Source organism: Euprymna scolopes, chromosome 10 (assembly GCF_053919585.1).
Source record: "Euprymna scolopes isolate OS-2025 chromosome 10, ASM5391958v1, whole genome shotgun sequence".
In the NCBI taxonomy this organism is placed as follows: Eukaryota; Metazoa; Mollusca; class Cephalopoda; order Sepiida; family Sepiolidae; genus Euprymna; species Euprymna scolopes.
In genome coordinates, this window is record NC_136491.1 from 91401033 (window position 1) to 91415048 (window position 14016).

At 34.9% G+C, this 14016-nt stretch overlaps 1 protein-coding gene and 1 pseudogene across 11 annotated transcripts in view; one reads left to right on the forward strand and one right to left on the reverse strand.

Moving 5' to 3' along the window:
• LOC145286125 (cadherin-23-like) overlaps window positions 1-14016 on the forward strand; it is a 1312625-nt gene that overhangs the window by 905088 nt on the left and 393521 nt on the right. For all 11 annotated transcript variants that reach the window (XR_013869108.1, XM_080134833.1, XM_080134832.1 and 8 more), the window contains 2 exons: window positions 6304-6465; window positions 12725-12889. Coding sequence is in view for 10 of the 11 variants with exons in the window: in XM_080134833.1 (XP_079990959.1) it covers window positions 6304-6465; window positions 12725-12889 (327 nt within the window). In the remaining variant the exon portion in view is untranslated. The remainder of the gene's footprint in view (window positions 1-6303; window positions 6466-12724; window positions 12890-14016) is intronic.
• Window positions 10714-10850, reverse strand: LOC145286728 (U2 spliceosomal RNA; annotated as a pseudogene).

The following is a 14016-nucleotide window of genomic DNA, read 5'->3' on the forward strand; positions in this document are numbered from 1 at the left end:
GGAAAGTAGGTGAACGCTGTAAAAACTGCCTGAGATGAATGAATAAACAATGATGGCTGACGGCTGCTAGTGTTTATGTATTAGTTTGTTAAGGATCGAATAAGACATTATGAAACTCTATAATGCAACACATTTTTCTTCCTGGTTCAACTGGACATTTTTCAATAGCCAGTTTGCTGAAGTAAATATTAGAGGACTCTCTCTCTCTCTCTCTCTCTCTCTCTCTCTCTCTCTCTCTCTCTCTCTCTCTCTCTCTCTCTCTCTCTCTCTCTGTGATGTTACGGAGAGAGAGGATTTTGTCTGCTGTGATCATTATGTATAATAATTATTATTAAGTGTCTTTCATTATGTGTGTATGTATATGATCGTGAATCATCTATTGTTTGCCTATCCATACGCGAATAAAGTCCCCATACCTTTATTATCTTTCTTGGTTTTTTGTGATCGGTTCTTCCCGTCACTGGTCGATACTGTAAAGGAACATCTAATGAAAACACAACGCCAATTTTCTGGCATGGATTAATTTATTCGTCTACGAGTGAACTTTTGACGGAAGTTTTCTTTTTCGTGTTTCCTTTATTCTTCGACGCATTTTCGCGTCTAACCCGACACATCTGTTTCGTCCAAAATCGGAAGCCATACTGCCTTGCATGCGAGCGAAAAGATATCTTCCCCTCTTCTTCTTTTATGATCGCTTTCTTTCTTTCTCCCACGTATTCTTTCACACGAACCGAATGACATTTCAGGCGTCACCGTCGACCTTAGGGTTTGACATATATCAATAACGTTAACCACTTGAACTCTTTTTGCACTAACCAACTTGCACAGCAACTCGCAATTTTGAGCATAACTGCGCAACTCATGATATATATACAATCTCTCTCTCTACCTATATATCTCTCTCTGTCTATCTCTCTCTCTAATATATATATATATATATATATATATATATATATATATATATATATAATAAAAATTACAATTAAATTTACCAAAATGATCCAAGATGGTAAAACTAAAGTATATTATAAATATTAAAGAATTAATATTTATAAAGTAATCTCAATCAGATGTAAAAGCTCGATAAAATTATTAACTGTTTGCTCCTATATATATATATATAATCATTCCAAACATCCGATTTGTCAAATATTCTTATAGCCGTTGATTATGACATGTTTGTTTACACAGCTTCATAAGTACTTTAATGTATATATCAATTTAAAAGTTAATTCCTCCTGCCCGAGAACACCAGTTGGCAAAGCCAAGGTTGACTTTACTGATTGGGTACTAGTTCCACAGTCAGCAGTAATTATCATTGCGTGCACTGATGATTGTGTAAGCATTAAACACTAATTTCTGTAGGTATAAAAACCATTAATATTTATTGGAAACATATTATAGTACACACACACACAGATATATATATATATATATATATATATATATATATATATATATATATATATATATATATATATATACAGAAAACAAGACCGTGAGATGATAGATGTTATGGTAGTCAGGCAGAATGCCGATGATAAGAGTACTTATTCGGTGTTATTAGCAAGAGTTGTTTTTTATGAATGTTATTTTTTACAGAAGAAGCAGTGATCGAAGCTCGGTCGAGGAGCTACCATCGAAATAACGATATAGTAGATACGTCTTTTCTGTGAGTAAGGGACCGTAAATAATTTATATAATCATCTCCGACCAGATTGCAAAATCGATTTTGTACGCTAGGAACGAAAAAATGATCCTTGGAGAGTGGATCACTTCCCTATATGCTACAGCAGTACTCTATATTAGGCTCTTTTAGAATCATATATATATATATATAAAGAGAGAGAGAGAGGATTGCATCAAGTGCCGTCTACTTTCTGGAGTATTAGAATGATTCAACTATTTTCTGACAAAAATTTTTGCAACAGATTGCATGTGAGTTTTTCATTCAAGTTCTAGGAGCTTGTCAAAGCAAAGTACTTCCTCAAGGAGAGGGCCATTAATTTTATCTTAGGCAATACGCGGATCGTTGCGTTGTTATTGTTGGCATTCGTTTCTCCGATATCTTTCTAGTTGGAATTCTTTCTAGATAGACAGCAGATAATTACAGGAAAAACCACGTGAATGTTGCCAACTGAAAGTGTTTTTGTGGAACGAACTGGATTCGAAATTCTATATAATATTCTAGATTGTGAGTCCGTGTCGTTAACCATTTAGACACCCTCATCTTCTCATTGGTGATGATAGAAGATAAGCCATAATGTCATAACAACATCCAAGCAATGAACTACTTTCCCATCACTGTTATACATCTAAATTAGTTTGCCTAATAATGCAACTTTCAATATAAAAGAGAAAACTGAGGAAAACCATAAATAGAATTTTTTTTTTTTTTACAAAAACAAAGAGTAGAGGAATAAGAATGGTCTCGGTTTCTTTATATTTTCTCTCTCCTTCAGGCGATTCTTGTAATTTTCATATTCTTGACAGTTTTATTTCTAGTTAAGTAACAGCACTTAGATACACAATAAGATCAAAGCAGTTTATTGCCCTGGAATCCAACAAAATTCAGAAAACACCGCAATAAAGATAAACTACAGCAGAATTAGGAGACTAAGGAGAGTAGAAAGTTGGGTTTTGTATTACTGTACACATAGATTCGAAAAAGTTGTCAAACAACAAATATATAACAAATAAATGTTATCAAAGGCAAGATAAGTTACTTTTCTACCTAACTATATATTTTTTTGTGGTTTTATTTAATGTAACATGTTTATTCAGCTCGAATAACATACAGTGTTTACCGATATATTGGAAAATTTTAAAGGCGCCGTACTCTCTGCTGAACAGGGTAAGTTTGGGAAAATGAGTTAAAAATAAAAAATATATGCAAAATATTGTTAGAAACTCGCTCAATATATGTTACCGTGACATACGCTGACATATATTCGGCATGTTTTTAACAGTATTTTGTACAGTTTTTTTTTATTTTTAACTCATTTTACCAAACTTACCGTGTTCAACAGAGAGTCCGGTGCCATTTTAAATTTTCCAATACATCGGTAAACACTGTATGTTTTTCGAGCTGAATAAACATGTTATATTGAATAAAAACACAAAAAAAATTATCCATATAGGTAGAAAAGTAAGTTATCTTGCCTTTGATAACATTTATGTGTTACATATTTGTTTTTTGACAACTTTTTCGAATCTATGTGTATAGTAAAACAAACCCGAAAGTTGACCTTTCTCGCTTTGATTATCTGGTTATTATCGGTTTATCTTTTAATGAGCAAAGTTTCTGACAAAGGTGGAAGAATTACTTTTTTCTAGGTTAGAATCTATCCATCTAGCAGTTACTGTTGGTTAGTTACGTTTTTGTTATTGCGAAGTAGTGTTTTAACCCCTTACTTCAAATGGCTTCATGCCTAGACTGGAGCAACTTCCATAAACATTGGGGAGAGGACAATAGGGTTCCTGAATATTTTATTATTATTATTGAAAGATTAAGGAGAATCTTGATTGAACATTCGGATAGCTATGTATGTGATACAGAAATCAAGTATTAGTCCCAGAAAGTGGTCTTTTAATTTCCGAGAACTTATTGACGTTCAATGAAAACAGTTGAACAATACTAGTATTCTAATGTTTAATAATGTTGGTATGTGCGTGTGGTAGTCGTGTGTACGTGTGTTTTCGATACGTGCACTATCCAACTTTATCTGCATCTATCTATAGATATTTTCATGAATTGGAAAGAGACAGTCACATGCTTGTGCGAATATTGTATTAGAAATGGCGTAGATTCCTTGCTTCTATGCACTGTGAGAAAGCGGGACAGTAAAAAACAAACGACAATGGCGGATCGATATTTAAACAGTAATCGATAGATGGATCTGAAACAGCGGTTATTTTCGATCGTCACAAAGAGGTTTGTTACACCTCTCTCTCTCTCTCTCTCTCTCTCTCTCTCTCTCTCTCTCTCTCTCTCTCTCTCTCTCTCTCACACACACACACACACAATCTCTCTTTTCATTTCCCTTTCTCCCCCTTTCTATTTCTCTCTCGCTCTCTCTTTCCATTTTCTCTCTCCCTTTCTCTCTCTCTGTCTTTCCTGTCTCTCTGTCTCTCTTTTTTCTCTCTTTCTCTCTCCCTCTCTTTCTCTCTCCCTCTCTCTTTCTTTCTCTCTCTCTTTCCCCCCCTCTCTCTCTTTCTCTTTCTCTCTCTGTTTTCCCTTTCTTTCTTTCCCTATTGATTTCCCCCCTCTCTCTCTCTTTCTTTCTATCGCTCTTTTTCTATTCATATTTCCCTTGTCCTCTTTCTCCCTTATTTTCTCCTTCGCTTTCTCTCTTTCTCCCTTTCTCTCACTCTATATATCTCCTTCACTTTCTCTCTCTCTCTCTATTTTTTCTTACTCTCTTTCTCTTTATCACCCTTTCTCTGTCACTCCCTTTCTCTCTCTCTTCCCTTTCTCTCTCCCCCCTCCCTCTCTCTCTCTCTCTATTTGTTTCTTCTTCTCTCTCCGTATCTCGCATTCCCTTTTACTTTTTCTTTATTTCTCTCTCTCTCTCTCTCTCTCTCTCTCTCTCTCCCTCCCTCACTCCTGTTTTCTTTCTCTTGTCCGTACTCTATACCATCCGCACAATTTCACGACCCGCGGCGGATTGCACTAAACTCGAACATTAAATATTTCCTTATCAGTTCTATCTACCAAAAATCTCCAGACCAAAACCATTCACTTTGTACCTACAAACCAGCGATAAAATCGCCAGGACGTCAGTTTATGGAAGATTTTATTGTCTCTCACGAATCAATGAACTTCTTCGATGAACGAATAATATGAGTTTAATTTTGATTACGAATCTATTAGGTTGGAGAAAAGGTACGTTAGTTTTTATTTATGTGCGTTTTTAATGAAGGAGGGGTCAAAACTTGAAGTTTAGAAACATAGATATATAACGTTATGCAATTAATTTTCCACGCTCGATTTCCAAATCATAAGATTGTTTAAGGTTTGTCTGATTGTGAAACGGAAATCTTCAACTACGGCTTTCATTTGGTCACTATCGATCATCTTGAGCCTGCCAGAACGAGGAGTATCTTTCACTGTAAAATGTCTTTTGCAGAATTGAGCAAACCATTTCTAGTAGACACACTCGTTCTATAACAGCATTTCCCCCCATACATGTGCCATATCTTTATGAAGGTTTTTGTAGTTTTTTTTTTTTGTTTTTTTTGTTTGTTTTTTTACTTTTTGTGGTAAAAGAAAGCATCATATGTTCTGTTTGATTTCAAAGCTGAAAATACAAGCAAACCGTAAGAAGTCTTTTATTCATAGGTTTATTAAACATTGACGTCAAAATACTCGCTGCATCAAATACAAGATTTGAAGAATAGGAATATAAAACGATAGTTAGTAATCGGAAAAAACGGCATTCAAAAACGGACAAACTTTTTGGCCAACCGTTGCCAGTCTCTCTCTCTCTCTCTCTCTCTCTCTCTCTCTCTCTCTCTCTCTCTCTTCTATCGTTAGTTGCATATAGGTTTCACACAGTATCACATTCAATGTAAGAACTCATCAGGTTACCAATGCGGAAAAGTTTTCTTTCCTCTCTGGGGGAATCTAGATATAAAGGGAATTTTTATAGGAAAATCTTCATTACAAGAGCTTAACCTCTGTTCCTTAGCAACCCTCTCCGGGTTGTACTGGCTTCCCCCGAAATATGGAAGTTTCATGGGAATATTAAATTCACTTGCGGTCCGCAGTTGCCTGTATATCTTTATCAGGAGAGATAACAGTTACTGTTTTGCAGTTCGTGCAGGTAGGTGTCGACGTCCTCCTGTATGCAGCACCTGGTATTCTCAAATGGTTACCCATCTATTATTGAACAGCCTCAACGTTGTTAACTTCGGTGATCTAACGAAAACCGGTGCGTAAACGTGATTATGTCGTATATATGACGACAGCGGACGTCATTTTCGCGAGACTGCTTCTCTGGTGATTACTATAATCGTCTTCAAATTTAATATCAACAAATTCTTGTTATAAATCGCCTCATAAGTAATCAGTATATACTATTAATTGATATTGACTCTCATAGTGTTCCTCATCTTTCGGTTGGCAATACTTTCGATGAATTAACATTGATTCTTGAGTGATTTTTTTTGTCCTTGATAACTGTGACCCTAAAGTTATAAAACAAGATTTATAATCTAGAGAATGCTATAAGTACGGTAGTTCCCCTCAATCGTGTTTTCATTTTATTCATGTTTTAAATCTATTTTTTCTTGTCTTTCCAGGGTGCAAATAGTCACTTCGTCTTGACGGTGGAAAAAGATGGCAAAGAATTTTTCGATGTCACTCCGTTGCCACAAGAAGTGTTCGGCGAAGCAACCGTCATCCTCCGAGTCAATAATTCTGAAATGCTTGATTACGAGACAACAAAGGAAATAGAATTCCAAGTAAGTTCAACTGACCAACATGCAAAACCGTTTCTATTGAACACAAATATATTTTGAAGAGAAACCTAGCCATAATTTACCGAATGCATTTTAGTTTATCTTTATTGTTTTTACGTGAGTGGGGCTTCTGTATGTAGTTCACGAAGATCGTGCTTAATGACTGACTGGTCTGCAGGAAGTTCTTCTCGTTTGTTACAGCCATTCGTTAGTATGAGTAATTGCAGATTTTTTTAAGCGCAGAATCCATAAATATCGACGCAAATGTAATGTGACCCCTTTCATTCCATTGATTTGTGGTTACGTACCTGACATATCTTTACTTATCACATGTAGAAATATCATCCTAGTCTGTCTAAGATCTCTCTATACAGTGGTTTGTCAGAACAAGGTGATATGGGGACACTTTTCCCTACAAGTAAATCCTGACCGAATGTCCAAAGTCACATAATATTTGAAGGCCAAATAAAATCTTTACTCCGCTCCACGCTGCATTATACGAGAAATGACGTATTTTCCTAAAATATTGTTGCCTCTAATAACAGCGGTAAGACAGATACTCCACCAGACCAGAAGAATTCTTATCCTGAAATCTAGTAAGATAAAGAGACAAGAAGAAAGATATACTGTAACATAGTTAACTTTTCTACTAAGGAAAAAAAAAGTGTCTTCTTTACTAACTTAACGGTTGTGAGATAAAGGAAAACGTTGTTAGAATCTTCGCATATCTATGTATTTTGTATGAGGATCAATTGTTATCCCAAGGAAGTGTTTTCTTAATTTATGAGAACATCTACTGAAGTAAAAACTGAAACAAAACCAGAAGACGACGGATCCTGATATCCAACGGATTTTCTCCGGAGTCTTGTTAGACGAGTATCTCTGAACATGCCATGTTCCCATTTTTTTTTTCAACCAAAGTGAAGAATGGTTGAACTTTAGGAATGTTTTATTTTTGTAGCACAATAGGAGGGGGAGATACATGTTATGTTATATTCCTTTTCGCTTCGCTGCCATTCGTTTTCTCACTTAAAAAATATTTTCTCGGTGACGTCCATCCTGACGCGATTCCCATTTTATCAATTTTCTTTTCACTGTTCAGTGTTCTCGAACCTGACATTCTGACCTCGACAGACAACCACTTGCTCTTGCTTAATGTTTTCAGTGATATTACAATATATTACAAAAAGAAAATAAACAAATAAATTAAACAAGCTGAAATCCCTGGGAGGCTTTCTTTTTATTAACTTCTAAAACAAAATATAGAGTAAGACACCACACTCATCCCGAGATAGCTCCGCTTATGCTTGATCTTCTGCTCATAGTTTGGAGAGGATTGAAACTTTGTTTCTATTAGCCAATACTCTAACCATTATGCTCAATGATCCGGTATGTGATAATGTTTGGGCGGGTATGCATACACTGCTAGTTTAGGGTTGTTTTGTTTTTCGGGTGTTATTTTGTTCCCTCGCCATATTTTTTGATGGCGTAGTTGTGCATATCGTTTTTACATATCATGTAAGTATCTTTACACCAACAAGTTTTCAAATAAATTGACAAGTTCCCACAGACACTTTCAGTTTTCCATTTTTTTTTTTTTTTTTTTTTAATGAAATCATTAGATTTCCCGCTGGAACTAAAAGTAAAAACATCTAGTATACAAAATGTCGTCGTTCGCTGATATCACATCAATTCTTTAAAATATTATTAATACTTTCTTTTCCTATTTCCCTAGACTTGTTGACGCATATACATAAGCATGGCGATATTGTTTGCGTTTATTTATTTTTTTTTCTCTCTCTCTCGCATGAAATGTTGAACTTTCTGCTTTGGTTTTGTCTTTTATGCATTGCTTGATTTTTAGAAGAAGAAAAAAACATGTTTAACTTCTCTCAATTTCCTAATCAAGATCCGATACTTTTTTTTAAACGGGTGTATCAGTTGACAAACTACATAGAATGTGGGAGAAAATATTCATGTTTAAAACGATTACTTCCGAAAATGTCTTGCTTCTTGTTTGATTTCGTTTTTATTTTTTAATTCGACGCGTATTTTGTAGCATCATGTGAGATAACATTTGATCAGCATACCTAGCAAAAAAATTTTTTATATACTTTGAAATAGATACAGTGTAAATGAACGTAATTCTCTGTAAAGTTGGTCAATATAAAAGTGTTTGTACCATCGATGGCATCACACAGAAAGTATATATATCCATAAGTTTCTACCACTATCTCTACTTTTATATATAGTATAAATCGCACCTGTCTGTTTAAATGTCTGCCTAAAACCTTCGACAGAGACGACGGATTTTCACGAGGTCGGTATTGTTTTGAAGTTCGACACTTCGCTCGACAAATATCAAAAGATTTGCTAAAAATATTAATTTTTTTCAGCCTCAACTTGGTACTTTTCTACAGGAAGAGGTCGCTTTTTTCGCCGATATTTTCGAAAGTCATCCCCTCTTTTCGATTGACTAGTCTTAATTTAAACATTCGTCACTTCCAGTTTGGTGATGGATGCAACAACAAAGACGTCACGTTTTTTTATGTTCTTTTCCTCCTTCACGGTACGAGTTCGAGCCTGCCTGCCTGCTACTATTTTTTTTTTTTTTTTTTTTTTTTTTTTGCTCAACACACGCCTTCAAACACGCGGGCACCCAGGCTGGTATTACATATAAGTCACTTTTTTGTGTGCGTGTGAGAGTTCCTTTCTCTTAGGTTCTGATACGGCTGAGCCTATCTTTTGCAGATTTCCATCCATCCATCCATGGCCCTTGAGCCCCTGGAGGGGCATAGGCCATCTACAACTTTTTGTAGATGTTTTTGTAGCGAGGAGTTCTTTTTACAGGGTGAAGATGCTGGCCCCACGCCCAACCTTCCCAGAAGGTACATACAGCGCCTAGCCTTCCCAAATGGTAACCCATCTGGTATTGGCCAGGCTCAACGTTGCTTAACTTCGGTGATCTGGCGAGAATCGGTGTGTCCACGTGATTGTGCCGCACTTTGCAGATTTCACACAAAACTAATTTATATGCCTGGTCGTGTTCTTAGATATGTTTTGTTGAGAAAATTATCCGATAAGTATAAAAATCGAAAAAAAAAAACGATCTTAAAAATATCTTTTCCATCTTATAGAAAAAAGGAATAATTTTTACTGTGGCATATTTTACATTACATCTGTGAGGGAGACGATAAAGTTTCAGCAAATTATTTATTCTTAAAAAGAAGAAACAGATGTATTGTAATCTAGAGATGTAACTTAGTGGTAGAGCACTCGACTACAGATCAAATGATCCCTCTTTTCAAGCCCGGGTGTCCATTACCATTTTATTAAAAAAAAAATCTTATTAATGAGTTCAATTTATGATAAAAGAAGTACCATTTAAAATCGCCGCGGGTCATTTCTTCGTTTGCATATTTTTTAATTAAACATTAATCAGATGTGACTTTGCCAAAGCATTCATCATCAAGCCCAACTCTCAGCTGACGTGATATTGTAAACAAACACAGAAGGAATTCGATAAACGACATTATCGTTATTGTTTTTTTTTATTTTTATTATTTTTTTTTGTGTGTGCGCTTTTACACCTAATAAATAAATGGGATTTTAGAAGACCTCCATTATTACACTAATTAGGAGCTACTGAGCTCATGTCATATATAAATAAAATGAACTCATATATAAAAACTCTATATAAATAAAATGAACTCATTTTTTCCCATGTGAGTTTGACCTTAATAGGATTAAAAATCACGTAATTACATTCAAATGTAATGTCCCCACACTTCAGCACAGGATCTGAGGTGTGCTACAGGTCTACTACCCTTACAGTTTCTTGATATTCGTACATTTCTATATTTTTTCCGGTGAGAGTTCACTGCTACAATCGGTTAGAAATACCTAATATATTTGAGTTTTTTCTCGCTCTCAAATTAATATTAAAAGCCTACTTTTTATATTAACAAGGCCGATAGCCATTAGTCGCGTGCTCTCGTGTAATGAATGAATGAATGCGTGAACGTAGGATTGACATGAAATTCTTAAAGATAAACTAAAATGACCGAAAATGGGTTGAAATGACTTAAATAAATAAAAAGTAAATGACTTAGAATGACTTTAATGAACCTAAGGATGAATTGAATGGATTTAATAATGACTTGAATGCTGAAAAAAATAACTGGACCCCTCAAAAACAACGTGAATGATCTGGAGAATGACTTCAATGGGTTTGAGACTGACTGGTTGTAAAGTGGGTGATGATTTTACATTAAATTAATACAGAAAATTGATCCCCCACTTTATATCACAAATTTACAAACATAAGTACAGCATGTAGTAAGGACAGATACTACACTTTGATCTTGGCCAAAAGGCCAAGAAAATGGTATTTATTTGCTCCCCCACTGAGCAAGTTAGGCACATGACCGATTTTTAATGTGAGGAGTGAAGGGGAAATGGGGACCAACTTCCCGGGGAATAGGGGAGCTGGATAGTGACAATTGGTATGAAGGGTTTCCCCTACATTGACCAAGGTCTTATATGTGGGGTTGCTCCCACATATGGTCTTTGCTTGCGGTATCTGCCGGAACAGATGGTATTTATTTGCTCCCCCACCGAGCAAATTAGGCACAAGGCCGATTTTTAATGTGAGGAGTGAAGGGAGGGGGAAGGGAAAAAGGGGACCAGCTCCCGAGAGGTGGGAAATGGGAGCTGGTTAATGGTCAGGCATGTGGGGTTGCCCCCACATCTGGTCTTTGCTAGTCATAGCTAGTCATAGCTTGCAGCATCTGCCGGAACAGATGGTATTTATTTGTTCCCCCACCGAGCAAATTAGGCACAAGACCGATTTTTAATGTAAGGAGTAAAGGGGGAGTAGGGGAGCTGGATAGTGACAATTGATATGAAGGGTTTCCCCCACATATGATCTTTGCTTGCGGTATCTGCCGGAACAGATGCTACACTTTGATCTTGGCCAAAAAGCCAAGAAAAGCTTAAAAAGAATATGCATCTATTAACAACAGACCTTTGATCTTAACCAAAAAGCGAAGCACAAAAGTGTTACGGACAGACCGACCGACCGACCGACCGACCGACCGACGGAGTTACTTATAGAGTTGCTTGCAGCCGACTAAAAAGTTATTAAAATGAACTTAATAGACACAGTCATTGATATACGAGAGACTAAATTTAAGTGAACTAATTTGCATATTCTTTGAAAAACGAATGTTAATTAATTATTCATTTTTATCGTTCCTTATTAGATTGGTTTTATTTAACTATTACGTCCAGTTTTCTTTATGCATATTTTCTATATCGTGCATAATTATGTATCATTTATGATAAAACGGTTTTAGCAAAAGCACATTACATATATATATATATATATATAAGTTACACGTAAACAGCGGTTTACAAATGAAAAATCAAACGAAAACATGATTAAATAATCAGACATTGATATAACTAAAATTTTACTCGAAGATAAACATTATTTTAGGGTAAAATATTCATTTGAGAATGTTTTGGTTTATGCAAATTTTATATTCAGTGAATAAACAAACATAGGGGCTAGAAATGTGTATACGTCTATATATTTATTAATGTGAATATATTCGTGGGAGTAATATTCGTATTTAAGTATTAGGTTGCTTCGCATTGTATGTGGGAGGGGTACCTTGTTTGTTGATACGTGTAAGTGAGTAGCAATTTGCTTCTCTTCATATGAATACGTGATAGGAATGTTATAGTTAGTACATGGGGTTTTAATTGTCCCTCTTTCGTGTTGCCTTCCCCAATCGAAGTGGTGAACATTCGAAGTCTTGTTCTGGGGTACGCCGGATTGGATTATTTTTATCTGCTTATTTTCTCGTTTTTATGGAGGTTTATAAGTTCGCATCGGCTTCATAAATGTTGGGTTTAAAACGATCTCCATTGGTTGAAAAATACTGTAGCTAACACTTCCCTGTGAAAACTTTAACGAGCCTTTGAACGTAAAAAAATTGTGCATCGCAACGAGTCGAAGAATGTAATATGGTGGCTATTCAAGGAGTCGCTTTTTGACGTTCGTCATTTCCATTCAGCACAAATCAATGCCGAAGCATGAAACATATTCCAAATAATTCATTGCATAAAATGTATTGCACATATTGATTTAATTTGAACTTAACTAATAATTAATTTTTCAATATTATGCATAGAGTTGATTTTTTTTTTTAATTGACATGCTTCTGCTCATTGTTCTATTCTTACTTTTTGCCAGGTCGTGGCCCGAGAAGTCGATACACCGGAAAAGCGGTCAAGTTCGACCACCGTTCTTTTACAAATTCAGGATATGAATGACAATGCACCGGCATTTCGGAGCGACAGTTACGACCTCCATGTAAAGGAAAATGCTCGAATTGGGACCGTTATTTCACAAATTACGGTGAGTTTACATAAACGTTTGCAGTTTAGCTTTAGTAAAGAAACCTAGCACAAATTTTGGGGTGGGATTTTTAAACATTACGTAATATTAACTGATAAAATACAATCTATAAACACTTAGATATCACATTTGGAGTCCAAACCGATAGAAGAATTACTAATACGAAGTTGAATAATATATATATATATATATATATATATATATATATTATTCAACTTCGTATTAGTATGTCTGCAAATGTGTAACCAAAATAATTTTATAAATAAATATTCACGCTAAAATAATTTTATAAATAAATATTCACGCTATATATATATATATATATATATATATATATATATATATATATAGCGTGAATATTTATTTATAAAATTATTTTGGTTACACATTTGCAGACATATTTCATATCTAGATGGAAACATTCTCCATATGACTTAGTATGAACGCGTTTTAATATTAAGTTTATCTCCAGCTAAATCTGAAACATGTCCGCAAATATATAGGCAAAATGCTTATATAAAAAATTATTCTTATATCCATATACATCAAATATGAAACTGTACAACTGGAGATTGTTTATATGTTCACCGACATTACCTCTCTTTTAAAACACTTTTTCAAAGATAACTTTTTAAATAATGACGAAACGAGGATGAACATATGGACATTTTCTTTTTTTTACTTTTCTTGTTTTCATTTTTATTATAATTGGATTATTGATTATGTAGTGGACATGCATATATATATAATTTGAAAATATAGCAATAGAATATAAACAAAACCCATGATTGCGGATTGAGTCTGTTTTCTTCGTTATTGGAAGGTAACTCACACACACACACGCACACACACACACACATATATATATATATATAATGCCGTAACAAATTTACACGACTTTGATTTGCTATGTTTTTGACAAATGTTGTGGTTATTATAACGTTTATGTGTATACGTGTAAAAACTGTATGGTATTTCATATTTTTTCCAGTAAAAGTAAAAATATTTATTTTGTTTCTCGTTACAAAGAGAGCGGAATTTGCTGTGTTGTTTGAAACCGTAGGAAACTCAACAGTCGCTCAATCAAATTTTAAATCAGTGCATGTGTAAGTGTATGTGTATGTGTA